The sequence below is a fragment of the Mastomys coucha genome, unplaced genomic scaffold (genome assembly GCF_008632895.1).
Source record: "Mastomys coucha isolate ucsf_1 unplaced genomic scaffold, UCSF_Mcou_1 pScaffold7, whole genome shotgun sequence".
In the NCBI taxonomy this organism is placed as follows: Eukaryota; Metazoa; Chordata; class Mammalia; order Rodentia; family Muridae; genus Mastomys; species Mastomys coucha.
The window spans coordinates 104,990,122-105,007,510 of NW_022196913.1; the positions used below are offsets into that span (position 1 = coordinate 104,990,122).

Consider the following 17,389-nt stretch of genomic DNA (forward strand, 5'->3'; position numbering starts at 1 on the left):
CATTAGACCATTATTTTTCAACCTGTGTGTTGGGACCACTTTGGCATTGCATATCAAATATTTACATTATGACTCATAACAATGGCAAAATTACAGTTATGAGGTAGCAACAAAAATAATTTTATGGTTGGGAGTCACCACAACATGAGAAACTATATTAAAGGGTCTCAGCATTAGGAAAGCTGAGAACCACTAAATTAGACATTGAAAACCTAACAGCATATGAAAGCCAACCAGCCTGGAGCCAGAAGTGACAAGAGTAGATCTAAGTCCCTCCACAAATTACTTGCATAGGAGACTCTGTCTCTAGATGTAGGAGCTGAGTCAGCTTCAACACCCATTTCATTACCATGTGATTTCCCTAGAGTTATATCTTAGATGTTAACACAAGGAGGGCCGGGCATTGCCCTTATCAGGCTGGCAGGAGACTCATATATGGCCATTTGGGGAGAGCACAGAGCAGTTTCCAGAAGACATTCTATGCTCTATAGTACCTCTGGGCATCTTCAAACAGATCTCTCTGCAAAGATAGGTTCCACTGTGTATGACCTAGTAAGGAGGACCTGGAACAGATATGCATCCAGTGGCTTAGACATCTGGAGCAGAAGGGCAGGACTGGACCATCTCAAAGCCATCTTCCAGTTTTAATAATCTTAAATTCCAGAACTGGTAATTAAAGAAAATAAGCTCAAATCTCAAACACTCCCACAACTCCTGCTCATCAAACTTAAAGACAGAGCCGTTACCCTCTGAGACAGCTGCTCCAGCAGGACCTGATCAAACTGACCTTCTATCCTTCCGGAAGCACTGTAGGTTAGCAGCCACCAGCTGAAACACTAAGGGATCCAGAGGCTCCTTAGTAAAGGGACATGCATCAATATGAGGTAGAACACTGCCCACCTCAGACAAGGAGATGCCCCAAGGTGACATAGGTAGGGAAAGATAAGGCCCATACTACTTGCTCAGGCAGTCAAGCTATCTCCAGAGTGGATTTATCCCTCTTCTTGGTGGGAGAATCTTTTCTAGTTAACACTGAGCATTGAGGTTATGTTTCTACTCCTTGAAAAGATGTGTAAACATCTGGCAACTTTAAGACTGTAGAAAAGGGAAAAGTAATCTAGGTTCATTGAAAATGCCAAGGTAGGAGCTGTTCACCATGTAGCAGTGTAGACAGCCTTCAGGTGGGTTCCTCAAGTCAACTCCCATGAGATTCGAAGAATAGGAAGTGGATAAAGATAGTGAGCAGTCATCAAGAAAGCACAGACATTCTAAGCTCCACATCACTTCCTCCCCTCCAAAGACCAAGCAAGAGATCAGTGGAGTAATATAAACCATTGATTGGTAATTACTTTACCAATCATACAGTGAGCAGGCCAGACATACCAAAGAGGTATGGCAGAGGCAAGCCACAGTGCAATCTTACGGACAGGGGATCCCTAGGTCTGGAACTATAGGAAAGGTCTGTAGGGGAGAGTCCCAGCCAGGCTTGGACCAACTGGGCCACCTTATAGATGAGGTCATAGTCTCACCATCCATTAGCAAAGACAATGAGCTGATAGCACAGGTTTCTGAAGACTCACTGAGAGGACAGAGAAATCCCAGGGCACCTGCCCGGCTTGCCCATGGACCTCATAGCAGACGGGTCACACCATTTTACCACATGGTGAGCTTTGAGATTACAATGCCATGTGAAACTAGTCAGTCACCAAAATGCAGCTGCTGTGTGGCCCCCTTTACACAAGGTGCTTGAAAACAACAAACTCTTTTAGAGAAGATGAAATGATGAGGAGAGGACCTGGGGGAGAGGGAACACAGACTTTTAAAAATCTATGTGTTTATTGCCTCCAAACCGCACACTTAAAAATGGTGACTATGTCAACTGTTCTGTGTGTTTTGTCAAAATGAAAATAACAGAGGAAAGACACAGTAGAGGGTGGGATATGTTCTGTGATGTTATAGTGATGTTATATCTCCAACACTATCCTCTCTAAAATACAAAGTCACTTAAATAAGGAAACTGAGGCTGGAGGGAATGGGTTGATAACCAGAAAGGGGCAGCTGGTATTATTAGCTTTGCACTCTCTCTGAGTCCACACTCATCCTTAACTGTGAGAGGAGATAATTACTTTACCAATCATACACTGAGCAGGAAGGCATAGAGAGAAACGAAAGCAAGTCAGCAGGCCCTAATCAGCAAGAGGCTTGTGGGGCTCAGCCCTCACTGCAAAGGTGGGCCCCAGGGCTGTCAGTTACAGCTCTCTGCTCAGCCCACATAGCCAACTGAATAACCAAGGCCTCAGGGGACACAGTTCCATGGCTCTTATTACCCTGGGACAAGAGGGCACAGTGATTAGAAGCAAGATGGGGTGTCACAACCTTAGCCACCACTGATATACAATATCTGGTCTTACTCTGTCCCTCCATGTCTTACTCCATCAGGGCAGATCAGGGCTGAACAAGATAAACCAAAGTCCTCAGGACATTCCATTGACTTCCAGCTCACCACAGGACACACACATCCCTGAGTCCTAGACAGTGAGAGAGATGCTGTGGAGTTCTGGCCACTACGCAGGAAGCAAGGAGACCAAACACACAGGCTCAGGACCTGGAAACGGTAAGCCAAAGACGTGCATTTTCTCTAATGAAAGCAAAGCTAGACCTGGTGTGACCCCCCCTCAGCACAACCACCTCCACCTCACTGTCTCCATGTGAGCCTGTTGGACATGATGCTTCTCATGATTATTGAGGTATTAAATGGGGTACTGGCTGGGAAGCCCTTAGTATGGTACCTTGTTTATGGGAACTTTATCACCAGCACCCAGACATCTGTGGGCCTCATACATGAAGGTACAGGCTGGGATGCCACCTCCTACAGCAAACACGGTGGCCTCTGGCAAGCCACCCTCTGAAGCTGTCTCTTTCTTAACAAGAATGTGGGTGGTCATGGAAGTACCACAAACCCTGCTCTCCTTGCTAATAAAATGATTCCCCTACATCCTCGGCCTTCTGATACACAATGGCAGGTCATAGGGAGTCGAACAGAACATATCTAGTCAGGCCATGGAAGGATGAAGTGACAAGTAGTCCTCGGTGGACCTTCAATACTCCAAACCTCTCCCTAGATCCTCTCCACCCAAGGAGCTGCTCCCACCAATCCATGGTCCCTCTTCTGCTTCTTCACATTGGGCCAGAGAGTCTATCTGCTTATTTCTCTTTCATTATCTGGTGGGATCAAGGCTGCATGCAGACTACCCTACTAATTTGGGGGGAGAGGGAATTCTGATGTTCCCACCCATGATCCTTAGAAGCATGTTTCTGGCCTGACATCGTGTAGACAAGAACATGTAGACCTGTGATGGAAATAAGCAAACTTCTAACCCTTGTTCTAATTTTTTTTCTTTATCTTCCAGAGTCAAGGCCAGAACCCCACCTCTATATGGAAGGATAAGTGTGCATTAAAGCTGCATGCATTTATTCTGCCCTCCAGGGTACTCATGCTTGGGGACGACGGCATAGGACACTGGAGAGAGCAGGGTTTCTCCACTCTCTATAACTGGCTCTTAGACAAAGCTGGATACGCATTATAGCTGGCCCTCCATCTGGCTCCGAGTAGGCTGAATACTACAACCTTATGCCTAGAAGCCCAGTTTCAGATTTCCTGACACAGCCAAGATTACTATGTGTTCACATCACATGGTCCCACGTTCACTGGACATCTGTTATTTCCCATATACATCCCAGCTCTCCAGTGCCATATAGCAATATGTCTGTCTGTTGTCCTGAGGAGGGCTGGCCAGTTCTTGACTTCCCAGCTAGAACTCAGACTAGCTTATTCCAGGAGAAGCTGCAAAGTATGGGTATAGGCTAAGGCCACTCCCTGCTCTCTGCTGACGCCACATTTTAAAAAGCAATCTACTTCATGCCAATAGAAAGAAGAAAGGAAGGGAATAGATAGTCCAGTGGGGCGGGGGGAGGAAATCACATTTTCTACTTGCCTGAACATCAAATTCTTGCAGGAGACCAGTGATGCTCTGTGGAGAGATGAGAGCCATTGTTACATGGTGAGTTTCCTTGGTTAGAGACAAGCATCAATCAATACTCATGGCCTTTTCCATTGCCTTAATCTACTAAACTCTGCTCAGTGGGCTTCCCTTTGTCCTTGCAAAGAGAGACTGTCTGTTTCATCTCAGGGAACAGCAGCCCAGTCGAAAACTGGTCCACCTGCTAGATTCTTTTCCAAGGACTCTTTGCCAAAAGAGATCTGAAGACAGAAGCAGGGCCCAAGCTTGGGCGACAGAGCGCTGCAGGTGGCTAGGTAGTCCATACACACACCGTGCGCACATGCTCTACTCCTAACTCTAATGGAACCATGTCTCTTCTGCTCTTGCAATTTTCTCGTGGCTGCTAATGCCTGCATTCTGGATTAAAATCCAGTGTTTTATAGAGAGAAAAGGATAATAAAAACCTCAGCGCCTTTTTGGCCCAGTTTTCTCCTTTAACAATTTTCTGTTACAGGTAAGGCCCAGGAAGGGTCTTGACTTCACAGAAGCCAGGGAACTGTGGTTCAGGAAGGACCTGGACCCTCACTCTTCTAATCAGCATCTGTTTTCTGCCCAACTCAGAGACTGAATCCAATAGAAAGCTGGGCCCCCGCCAGAGCCTCCAGTACAGAGCATGGATCAGCAGTGCCAAATGCCCAAGAGGCCAGGAAAACAAAGAAGGGTACAGAGCACCACAGAGGCTGGAGCACTGTAAACCAATCATAACAGATGCCCCGTTACAGGGGTTATGACTGGGCAATAGGCAAGAACAGCATGAGTCACTAAATGCAGATAGAAATCAAGGGGACCAATACCTGTGCTGTGTGTGCGTGCGTGCGTGTGCTTTATACATAGCTTACATGCTATGTTCTTGTTCACATGTGTGCATGCTGTATACAAATGAACATGTGCTTAAGAGTGTCCATGCCATGTATGTACATGTGTGCCCACTAGACACACATAGCTCTACTTACCTCGCCTTTTTCCACCAGAGGCTTCACCTCGGCGAGATCCACGTCATGTAGCTCTCGGGACATTTCCGTGCTGTCACAGACCTACCAGGGGAAAAAGGCCAGGAGGTCAGCACTTCCCAGTGAGATAACTTTCTTGGAAAAAACTAATACACAAATGGAACAAATAAGAGGGCCAGGCCTCCCCACTGTCCCCAGCTTTTCCCCACACACTCATGCCCATGTGTGGGCTACAAGGAGGCCCTCGTTCCCCAGAAACAGGTTCACAGTTACAGTTATAGCCAAGCAGATGGATGGAGAACCAAAAAGCAAGTGTCACACCTAGTCCAGACCCACCAAACACACTCTGGATGCTTCTCGATACATTCTAGAAGGAGATCCCTCTATTGATCCCAAAGTCAGATATCCCCAGATTAACAATCGAAGAGACCAAAAGGCCCCTGGGTACTACCACGTACAGGTGCTATATGTATCTCTGAGCAAAACTCTTGAGCTGCCTGACCACAGTGGAGAGAACAGGACAGGAACAAACCCCTGGCTCAAGGTCTGACAGACACTGAACACTGAGCAGGATGTGTGTGGGAACAAGACCCTACAGCAAAAGGTACTTTCTGAGCCAAACCCCAAAGGGGCGAGCAGAGGCTTCCCTGGGATCTCTTTAGCTGGTGCTAGGTCACATACCCCAAAAGGCCAAGAGGTAAGGGCTACAGAAATGGACAGGTGCAGCGCTCGGAAGAGCTGGCCTACAGGGCTCCTGGGGACAGGAGAGGGCAGGAAGCGATAACTATAGCTCTGGGAGATAAGCACATATTCTTCTGGATCCACCATACAGTTGAAAAAAGTAAATGCCCGTAGAAAAGAGTGGGGCCTAAGGAATGCCAGAGAACAGAAGTGTCACAGGTGGCATACAGAGGTCATAGTGGGTGGAGAATGCCAAGAGATGGGCCCAGGATACAGCCTCTGACTACCTACAGACAAAATATGAGTTAGAACTCCAGGTATTCAAGGTTTGATAGATACTGCAACAATGGAAGCTTAAGTCTCAAAACTTCCTGAAAGCCAGTTGCCCAAGCCTACAGAAGCCCTGTGACCCTCCCCTACAGGTCAGCCTGCAAGAGCAGGCCACTCTGATACAAATCCATGCCAATACACGGCATGCAGTGGGTAGACAGGGTGTGCTGGTCTGAGGCCCCAGCGTGACTCTCCCCAGTAGATGACCATCTCACAAGAATGTCTTTATGCAGCCTTTTGGGTCTGGGATCCAGAACATTTGAAAAACAAAGTCAGTTTTATATCTGTGAACATTCCTGGGTCGCTGCCAGCTCGGAGGCAGCAGGCATGAAAAGCTATGCTCTGAGACTCTTGCTAATTCAGCATGTTGATAGTCCCGAGACCTTAGCCGTGGGACACCTCGCCTACGCAGCCTAGAGAGACGTTCCAGAAGCCCTGGGCTCTGGCACCACCACCTCTCATGCTGAGAGTGGAGGACTTCACATTTCACAGGGATGCTGAACACACTCTGTTCAGCCAAGAACCCTGGGTGAAGCGGAGGTCTTCAACTTTCCCACAGTGTGGGTTCTGGCAAACCTTCTTCAACCCTTGCCTGTGAGCCACCCCCTTCAGGTAGTGCTCCTGCCTTGTGCCTCTCCCATTCCTACCTCTAGCAGTTACCTGAATATCCCCTCACATGGTCACTAACCCACAGAGCAAATGCCCTGCAAAACTCGCATGCTTCTGCAAAGATGCATAACACATTGTAGACCAGCTAAGTTTGGTCAGTTCTCCTCAGCTTCTAAAAACCATCACTTCATTGGAACATGATGCCAGCCCCATCCTCAGTTCCCTCACTGAATTTCCCACCTTACACCATGTCTCTCTCCCCCCAACCACAGGATGAGAAAGGCTGAAAGATGGTACACTCTCCTGACACCTCAAGCACTTGACAATCTCCTCTTTGGAGACGGAGGGTCCTCTTCTGACAGGCGTTCACCCCAGCTCAAAGCCTGATGGAAGACCAAAGGCAAACGGCATGGGCTGTAGTCTCCACTATGGTTGATTCCCAGATGCCCTTCTGCAGTATTTCAAGACCTTCTTGATTGTCCTGAATGGAGTGGTACCAGGGTGCATTGTGATGAGTAGACGTCAAGGACACTACAGTGCACAGGACAGCCCCACAGCAAAGACCATCTGACCCACTCTGATAACAGTGTGGGAGCTGAGACATCCTTGTCTGGATGAGAACTCAGAAGTTGGTAGGGGGAGAACACATCCCCCAGCACACCTTGGGGTATTCTGAGGGTGCAAACATCTGTTCGGTCTAGGTCACTGCTTCTCAGTAACACGAACTGTGGATAACCAGGACTACAGATACCTGGGCTACAATAGGTTACCTCTGTTCTGTGTAATCTCCAGCTGTTGAGACCCAGACCATCGCCCTTCTACATATACTCTCCTGACAGGATCAATAGGGAGCCAGTCCCTAATTGGCTCTGGCAGCCCAGCAAAAGCACCTCCCATATGTTTATTTTTTTTCCATGTGCTTTTGTACAAAGATAATCGTATTGGGACATTCAGTATAGAAAAACAGATTAAGTAGCAAAACTAGGTATATCTTGGAAACAGCCAGGGCTACAGGTATAGCCCATTCTAGGGCCCTTGTCTTCCTCCCCAACCACACCAAACCCATTCTGCTTTGCACCTCCAAAGCCAGCAGCAAAAGTACCAGGGGCAGTACACAAGATCCATGATGTAGTCTTGGTTTCTTCCTGAAGGACATTTTTAAGCATCCCATGCAGGATCAGGAACAAAAGCCACTAGTGTGTTGAGGAGAATTTACCATGTGATGGATCTGGGGATAAAGTCATGACTGCTCCCAGGACCTGAGTCTCAAGGCTCCCTCTGTAACCAAGTGGCACATCTGTCTGTCTTACAGGGCCTCCAGGAACATGAAAAAACCTGACTTATCAGTGTGCTTTAGCACTATGACATTCAAATCCTTAAGCATTCTACGAGAAAATATCCCCAGCCCTGGACAGCTACATCCTCAAGCTGTGACAACTACAAATGCCTGCTGACGCTGCCAAATGTCCCCTGGATACAAAATCAAACCTGTCTGAGATTGGCTGAGCTTCGTGGTTCCTGCTTCGTGAAAAGAGCACCCAGAAAATGTCTGTTAGACACAATTATTTCATCCAGTACACATTCACATCCACACACTGTTGCCCCAAGTCTAATGGCTTCTGCTCACACAACCAGCTGCAGGGATTAGAGTAGGGCAGATCTCCTCCCAATGAAAGCCTCCTACAGAGGTGGAGCCCCAGGTCGTACCACCAGCTGGCAGCCTGGCTGCTATTGCTTCTTCCTGTCCCACCTGCCTGCTCCAGGACTTCAGAGAAAATCGAAAGAGGGGTGAAGGCCACCTGGTGTTAAGCAGCAGACTGTGGAGCAGATTCTAGTATTCCTGTCAGCCTGGAATCTGCAAGTTGTATGAAGCTCCACCTCTGTGTGCGCATCTGTGTGTACATGGTGCCAGGGCTCCCAGCAAGCAGCGGGTTTAAACTGAACAACAATGCAAAGGACCTACAAACAGCTGTTTAATGAACCAGTGTCCCTTCCTTCCTATGGTGCTGGGGAGTCCCTGGGGCACTGTGAGGACACAGCCTGTGCTTTTCGCATTGCTAGTCCCAGAGTCCCAGAGTGGCCCAGTGGGGAAGAGGATGTGTAAAATAGGCTCAGCAAATACCAAACAGACCTCCTCCGGCCCTCAGTGCAGCATGATGGGGTCCCTCTAACACCAGTGATGTTAGATCATGAGTGACAAGGCTCAAGAAGGCTAGGCAAACACATCTTGGTCATCAAGGAACAAGAATTCACAGGCTCCTGGCCAAGTCAAGTCAACATGTGCTGGGTGCAGGGAGAAATGAAACCCTGGGCCTTAAATGGCAAGGTGGAGTCTCCCATGGTAACCCAAGGCCACGTGAGAATCATTAGCCAGTCTTGGAGGACAGTGGGGAGAGAATCTGGAATTCTCAAGAAGCCTCAGAAAGGTGGTTGAACATGGCTTGGGGGTTCCCACCATGGGAATCAGGTCACCTTCTTGTCTCCTGACTCGAAGTCATAACCCCTTTGAGGCTCCATGTGTTCACTTGCAAAGAATGCATGTTTGTCCTTTGGACATGCACGATTCCCAACAAATTATATAGACTGGGGACCCTGGTAGGAAGGCACAGCTCTGAGAGAGACCAAAATGCCCTATGCACAGTGCTCAGCTCTAGCCAAATGGCCCTGCTTCACTCTCTTCCTCTTCAAGTCTCAGTCTCTTCTATGCTTGCACTTAGGCTCCCTAGTTCTGTCATTACTCGGAGCTGAAGCTGCTCTGTGGAACCTACCCCTCTGCTTGGGCTCTTGGACAAGCTTTCCTGGGCCTCTAGATTTCCCCTGGGGAATGAAACAAAACAGCCATCCAGCAAAGACGCATTCATGAACTGCTCTGGGACTTCCAGGACCCAGAGTCCCAGGAAGAGCATCCATAGGGATTAGACACCACAAGAAATGCCATAAGTCACTTCCATGACCCCACACCCATTTTTGTGCTCAAAGATGTCCTAGGCAGGGGCATTGCCAACTTCATAGAAAGGCATCCATCGGGAGCCCAGGAAATGTCCCTTATATGACTTCCCAAAGGTTCTGTGTCCCCATCCCCTGGCCTAGAGAAGGATGACCAGCTACTTCACTCCGTTGTTGGAGGCAGACTCCAGGAGTCCTTTGGAGAAGCAGAGAAAGGAAAACCAGAGGGGACCGCAGCTGGCTCAGCACTGACTGTTATGTCAACAGCTGGCCCAGATTCTGCCCTCTAGGTAGCAGTCACAGAAGCAGAGGTATTTTTAGCAGCTTGCCCCTTACAGTGCATTCACTGGGTGAGGGTCAGTGTGTACTACCAATGGTAGCATAGCAACCCTTTAAAATTGCAACCCCAGGGAGATCTGGAGGCCAGTATCACTTCTGTGGGAACTCAGGAAAACTACCTTGGGACATGCCCAGGTTTCTCCACATGCCTGTGGGGACTTTCCTATATCAGTTCAAAAGGACTCTTACTGAAGTCACTCTGTGAAGCACTTACCCAGATCTTTTGGTGTTTTCTGAACCTTTGAAAGTGAAGATTCTGGGAAAGGCAAAGCAGTAGAGCCCTGGGCTGATTTTCTTATGTGATGCACCTCACAAAGAGCGCTGTGGACAGGCTGGATGCGAGAAAGCTCTACACATAGTGGAAGTATAGAGTGGGATATAAAATCTGAGAGATACTAAAAGACCAAACAGCAGTACAATCATCCTTCTTAGAGACTTCCAAACAGGGGTTCCTCCAGGAGCCTCAGGGTTCCACAGAATACTAGGCATTGATGCCTTGCTCCATATTGGAAAAAAACGGGACAAGGGTCACAAGGAGAAAGTCACCTGATGTTAGGCAACCGAAGCTGTGTCATCCCGAGCATCTGTGTGGGCTTTTGGGTTTTAGATTGAGCCTAGTGGTATTGTCAAGGAGTCTACCACTGAACTATGTTCCCTGTCATCCTTTTATATTTTTTCTTCTGAGACAGTTTCAAGCTGCTGAGGCTGGCCTTGAACTTGTGATCCTCCTGACTCAGCATCCCAAGCAGCTAGGACTACAAGGCTGCACTACCTGCCCCAGCTGAAAGGGGGAGAGGGCTGTGTATTCAATCAGAGGCCCCTGAGCTCTGAGCAGTAAGGTAGGCAGAGTAGAGGGCTGCCTAGAATGTAACAGCAGGAAGCAGGAGTGCCAGGAATGTGCCTGCACTGATCTTCCCAAAGCGCTCAGTGGTGTCTTGGCACCAGAGGTCTGGCAGTTAGTGGTTTGGCACACGACTGTCTGAGGGATAAGCCAGTAACTGGAAGTCTGAAGGACACTGGTTGCACTAGAGGACTATTCTGTGAATCTGTGGGATGGGTTTGAACTTTGCTGGTGAGGCTGAGACAATTTATTGACATCACAGAGACAGTGTTAGCTTAGGACAGAAATGGATCTTCATACAGAGCCCTTTGTTCCCAAGATCAGACTGCATGCTGGCCACCCTAATGAGATCCCTCCCCCCAAAATGGCTCTGTCTCTTCCACACTTCAAAACAGCCCCTCCAGTCATTCCCATACAGATGGGCTGATCATCTCCCTTATCAGTGTCCTTGGGAGGGGACATGGGAAAGCAGACAGATGACAGGACAGTGTGATCCCACAGGACAAATGAGAATGGGGCGAGCACTCAGCATTGCTGCCAGCCAAGAAGAGGCCATCGGAGAGTCTAGAAGGGCTAGAGGCTGAGTAGAAAACTACAGTCATGAGGCTGTCTAGCTGAGAAAGGTTCGGAGTCATCCATCTCTTAAGAAGCCCTATCATATCTGTATTTGGAGATGTCTCCTCAGGAACCATCTCACTAGCAAGGAGGAGCTGGAGATAGAAACCAGTGAAGATGGAGGATGGCCTGCACCCTGTCTCTCTCTATGCAGATGACTACAAAGTGAAGATTTAAAGGTTTCTTCAGATAGAAGGAAAGGGGGAAGCTATACTAGATGAACTGCAAGCCTCCAGGTTCATAAGCCTCTCTTTCTATCTCCTTGGGTAGGGAAGAGCTAGCTAGACCGATAGTCCTGGAGACAGCTTGAGAAAGCAGGGGTAGGCAGTGGACATGGAAGTCTACTAAATAGAGAGGACAGTAAGAAACTTTGGATTCAAAGAGCCTGCTTGTGGGCCTGATTCTGTAAGCATGTTCTTATTCTGAGGTGCTAAGATGGACTTCCTCAAATTCTCCCTAAGTGCCTGAGCTCTCCTCCTCAACACCCACCCTAGAGAATTCAGCTCCGTGTCAACATCCAAACGTGACCCTCCACCTCTGCAGTCGGCTTCCTGTTGGACCACAGTGTCTCATCCTGCCCTTGTACAAACCCCCTTCCAACAAAACAACTGGAGGCCAAGTTTAGCAGATCTCCCGTGGAGAGAAAAAAGCAAGAGAGAAGGGCTAGCCTAAGGTCAGATGTGACCAAGAAGGTCCACGGCCTGCAGTGAGTCCACCGGATTGACACCCATCCCAAAACTAGTCCCAGAGGATCTATGTGGCCTGAAAGGGGCAAGGTTAGGGTTAAAAGTAGCTAAGGATGAAGCCGTTTGGTCAAGATCCATTTACCTGATTCTAGACTGGTACCCAGCCTGTTTTCTAGCCTGAGAATTAACACTGTCTCCTACCTCCATTGTATGAGGCAATATGATAGACCACATGGCGATCTAAGTAGGCAAGAGCTGTGTACTAAGCACTATAAACTTCTAGGCCTAGGGGACCAAGGAGGCATAGTAAGTTGGCCCTCCTCCTCTCTACTGTCCCCCAGCCTCCGAGAGCAAAGATTCCCCTAACCTAATTCTGCTGTTGTTTAGGTTTTTGAGCAATTTCAAAAAGCAAAGTCTGGGACCATTGGGAGTATCCACAGGCCTGGCTAGGGTTATAACAAACTGAGTTCTCGACTGATTGTCAAGGAGGTAGATCTATAGTGTCCTTTGTAGTTGGCACTTCCACACAGTGCTCCCTCCCCTTGTGCTGACCACCGGCATCATTCACATGGATTAGCCAAAGCAAGTTCTACACACCCAGATGAGATTGTTTGTGTTAGTCTACCTTTTTAGAGAAGGAAAACTAAGGTCCAAAGCCCGTGACCATCCCTGCCTGTTTTGTACTGCAGCCCTGCTTTCTTCAAACACCTGGAAATATTGTTATGCTAGAACACAAAGGTTTTGAGGGCTGACTCAAAAGGTTCTGTCTGTCTGGTTCTCCCACTTTTAGCCATATAGTTTCATATAAGTCTTTGGTTTTCTCATCCACTCAATAGAGATGATACAGCCCAGGCAGCATTCCTGTGGAGATTTAAAGTAGCAAAAGGATGCTTTGTCACTCCTGTCCCAGACTTTCTTCCTCTCCTATACTTGCCCTGCTCTGGCTACACCCTCAGTCCTAGTCATCAGGCTGGCTTGCCTCAGAAGGTACAGGACCTTTGAGGCACACCTTAGGTGACTCCTCTGGAGCTAGGTCATAAGGGAAGCCCTGCAGCTTTGGAACATCAGAAAAACACATTGCCTTCTTTCTGTCCCCTAGTACAGGCCACCAGGGGTCAATGCACCCAGGGATCGGTTGTGGGGGCAGAGGGGTACCTAACGCAAGAAAACCACCAGGTAGAGGGACTGTCTTTTTCTCTTTCTTGTCTCTTTCTCACTGAACTGACTTTGCATCCACTTCAGCACCTGACTTAAACACTTTCAAAACAAACAACAACAACAACCAAACAAAAACACTTACACTCTGCCTTGCCCCCCGCCCCCGGCCTCACCTAAAACTTGGTAAGAAGAAAAGTTCCTATTCACATTCTGGAGCATTCAGACAAAAATCAAGTTCAGTCCTAACCAAGAGATTTTTGAGAAGGGACTCTGAACAGAGTTCTAGCTCTGGCTGACCTCAATACAGACCTCTCCCTCTCTCTCTGTCTCTGATCTCAGTTCTCATCTCTAAAGTGGCAAAAGACAAGAAAGGATGGTGTTTGAGTTTAGATTTCCACCAGAAGTTAGCAATTTTTTGTTTGCCTTCACCAAGAAAAAGCTTACCAGAGCAGGAGACTCTACAATAGACCCAGGAACTAAGCAACGCCTCCAGCCATAGGATTGTATCAGATGCCTACCAGAGTCGAGACAGAAAGCAGAGCTGCCCCAGTGATTTTTAATGTATATCTGAGCTCTTCCTATGGGCCAGGGTACTGTCCTTGGTATGGCAAAAAAAAAAAAAAAGTCCTCCTTCCCAAAGTTCCTAGCACTGGCCACGGGGAGACCAAGAACCACCAAGCTAAGAAGGTACAGTGGGATTAGCTTCCTGACAGCAGCTACTGTAGAGCCTCACCTCCTGGAGCTTTTCCAGCCCTTCCTGAAAAGCCTCCCTCACACCTTTCAGCCCCTACTTGGTACCATTTTGGCCTGAGGCTGGTTGAGCCACACCCATACAACAGTGGTCTGGGCCCTTCCCGGCCACTGTCCAGAAGTTGGCAAGTTCCTTGAAGGTGGTTTGGGGGGTGGGGAGGGGCGGCTTTCCTTTGCACCTAGCTTTCTCTCATTCACACATGCGAAATAGACAAATTGCTAGATCTCTAACAGTAAGAAGCAAACTGAAAGATTTGCCCTGAAACCCGTTGCACCCATCGGTTCACTTGGGGTGGTGTAGGAGAACACTATACAGGGGGGTGGGGGGGAGGAAGCATTGGCTGACCTGAATTTCCCATCTTCTACAGGAGTTTCAAGGACTCAAATAAGCTGACCTGCCCAGGAAGTCTGTGAGGGAGAGCTGAAGGCTGTTCTAGGACACGGACAACTGGATTTTCCTCCCCCACTTGCTGTCCTCCCACATTAAAGCCCAAGGGACGATGCATGGGGACCGGTGATGACTGCCAGCATGGGTGACAGACAGAGGAAGACGGAAGGTGGCAGAGTAAGGAAGCCATCCACAAATCCTAGCTTCAGCTACTAATTTGACAGAGGCGGTGGTGACAGCATGTTTCCCCCGGAGCCTGCAGCCTTCTGCACACCCCTCCCGATTCTCCCCTACAGGCTGAATCAGAGACCGCGACGGGTCTCCCGGGAACGGACGAGCGGTTCCAGCTGCTCTCCCGGCTAGAACAGCAGGGAGGACCGCCAGGGAGAAAGAAAGGGGGTGGGGGGTAGGCGGAGGCGAAAATGACGACACTCGGAGCTCCGGCCAACTCTGGGGCTGCCAGATGCCCGCGCGACCCTGGAGGCACAAACCACCTCTCCCGCGCAGCCACAGAGCCAACCCGGGGGCCGCACCCTGCCTGGGCTGCTCTTGCTGGCGACACTCGCTGCGGCGCGTGCAGCACGCGCCGGGACACACCCCGGACTCTCCCCCAACACACACGTTCTCTCACACTCACAGCTTGGCGAGCACCGGGCTCTGCGAATGGGTGGGAACCTGGGTTCAGATAACACAGGTTCGGGACCAGGCTCCAGAGTAGACACACCCTCGCCCCCTTCTCCACACTCCCCGCCAAGTCTGCTCACTCTTACTCATCCCCCGGATACACGCGCTACAGTTGCTCTTTTCCTAGTCATCCCATCACCCATTCACACCCCTTCACACGCGCGAGTACACACAGAGTGTCCCCCTAGAGCCCAATGGACAGAGAAGTCGGCTCAGGGTTGACTCCAGGAAGCGCGACCCAGGTATTCCTAGGTTCTCCGCCCCAACTTCAACCCCTTAATCCCTCTTCCCCAGTTAGAGAGAAAGCGAGACCCAGCATGTCTTTTTTTTCCCCTGCCTTATAGTAATCGAAACCCGCTCCAGTGATGCCAGAGACCCCTCCGGCGCCGGCGCCACCGAAGACCACCAGTTGTGGTCTTCGCAAGGGCCACAAAAGACAGGCGGGGTGTCCAGTAGCACCCGAAGATAAACTTTCCTGAGGGTCCTTGTCTTGTCACGGAGGAAGAAGGAGTCCAGGGGGCTTACCTAATGAGCAAGCAAGCACGGAAAGGAACCAACCACAAGGTTGGAGGTGCAGCGCCCCGCGGGAGGTGAAAAGAGAGACGAAGATGGGTGAGCAATCTGCCTGCTGGCGTGAGAGGGTAGCCTGGTAAGGTTTGTTTATGTCCGTGCGTGCGTAGGGCGATTTTATAGGCGCCGGGGCCCCGCCCCCCAGGGCCTCGCCCCTCCCAGACCCTCTGCTCCCAGCGCAGCAGGGGACGGGGACACACCCCTTTCCCCCGCCCGCCTCGCGCTTCACCCTGCCTGGGCTGGGCGGGGCGGGCTGGAGCCGCCGCCTGTTGCGCAAGCCTTTGCTGGGGCGCGTCGGGAAAGACTGCGGGGGGTGGGGGTAGGGGTGCGGGTGTGCAGGCCTGCAGCTCCTCCCTGTGATCCCCTCTCGGGACCGCCGCGTGAGCGGCCGACGTGTGTGTACCCAGTGGTAGAGTGTGTTCCCGTACGCGCTCGTGTGTGTGCAGGAGGACTTCCTTGTGTCTCTGTGCGCGACCGCGTGGCCCCCATAGCCTGGGAGTTTCCTAAGCGTCTGCCCGCGCCACGCCCTTCTGGGCGGCACCCCCACTTCCTCCGGGTCCCGTTTACAGCCTAGACGCCAGGCTTTCTCTCCACCGCTCCTTTCACGTTGCTTAGCTCCCTTCATTCTTGCTGATCCTGGCACTTAACTCCCTACCCTGAGCTGCTGTTTCCCCGCTGCTCCAGCTTGCAGGGTCAGCTGTGAGCATTCTACTGCATTTCGTGGTCCCCCAGAACGTGCATAGTGTTCGCTTTCCAACCATGGATCTCCCCTTCTGTCGTGATGTTCTAAAACCTTGGCCTGCTTGCCTGTTACTGGGTTCTCAGGCCTGGCCTACACCTGAGCCTCTCCAGGGACCTTTTCTTAAGCAGGTGGATATCTGGCTGTACCCCAAAGCAGCTTAGTCAGAATCTTAGGGAGTGTGCACCAACACTGGAGCTTTGAAAAAAAAAAAAAAAAACTCAATAGGTGCAGCCAAGGTGCCTCATCTGCTATAGACACTTGGCCTGCTAAACCTGAGGACCTAAATTCCATGCCTGGAAACCACAAAGTTGAAGAAAGAACACAGTGCCATAAATTTTCCTCGGACCTCTCCGCTCCCCATCCCCACTAAATAAATAAATACTGCCCCGGTTGGCGCTCCGATGCGAAACCACGTTGAGAATCTCAGGACCCAGCACCAAGAAAACATTTTATAGAGAGACTGAGTCACACCTAAGGCCCAGTCCAGTCATTGTCTCAAAGCTACCTGCTCAACCTTTATGGCTCAAGTGGCCTTCCCCTCCCCCTCCTACTAAACCTCAAGGCTCAGTACACTCTTCTTTACCCTTCAGTGTGCCTCTAGATACCCTGGCCCTCATTCTCTGCCGCTTTCTGAGCCTGGCCTGTGCTAAGGAGCTGGGGAAGAAGGAAGTAAAAAGAGAAAGCTCTCTCTTCTGGGAGCATAGCAAAATCTAGCCCCAAGATTTCTGTTTCCCAAGACATCCATTCTAGATCGCTAAGCTGAGCTTACTCAGTCTATAGTCATCCTGAGCACCTACTATGCTCAAGAACTGTTGGACCCTAGGGTCATAAGACTGAACACTGGCATCTTTGGGAGCCATCCTGTCTTTGGTTAACAGCACAGGACTAAGCAGTCTGTTGCCCCATGAATAACCATTTTCCCAGAATCTTCCCTGTTTTGCCTTTCTACAAACATTTATTACCTATGGTTTGCTACCAGTCAAAGAGTGTGTCAGAATTGTCAGCTTTCCCAACAAATGTAGCCTCGGTGTGGACTGCG

General features: G+C 49.8%; 1 protein-coding gene across 1 annotated transcript in view; it reads right to left on the reverse strand.

Moving 5' to 3' along the window:
* Positions 1 to 15,749, reverse strand: part of Ndrg1 (N-myc downstream regulated 1) — a 42,374-nt gene extending 26,625 nt beyond the window's left edge. The window contains exons 1-3 of the mRNA XM_031358513.1: positions 15,564 to 15,749; positions 5,015 to 5,095; positions 3,996 to 4,031 (exon numbers count right to left, since the gene is read on the reverse strand). Of these exons, the coding sequence (XP_031214373.1) occupies positions 3,996 to 4,031; positions 5,015 to 5,077 (99 nt within the window). The 5' untranslated portion in view covers positions 5,078 to 5,095; positions 15,564 to 15,749. The remainder of the gene's footprint in view (positions 1 to 3,995; positions 4,032 to 5,014; positions 5,096 to 15,563) is intronic.
* Positions 15,750 to 17,389: the final 1,640 nt, after the last annotated feature.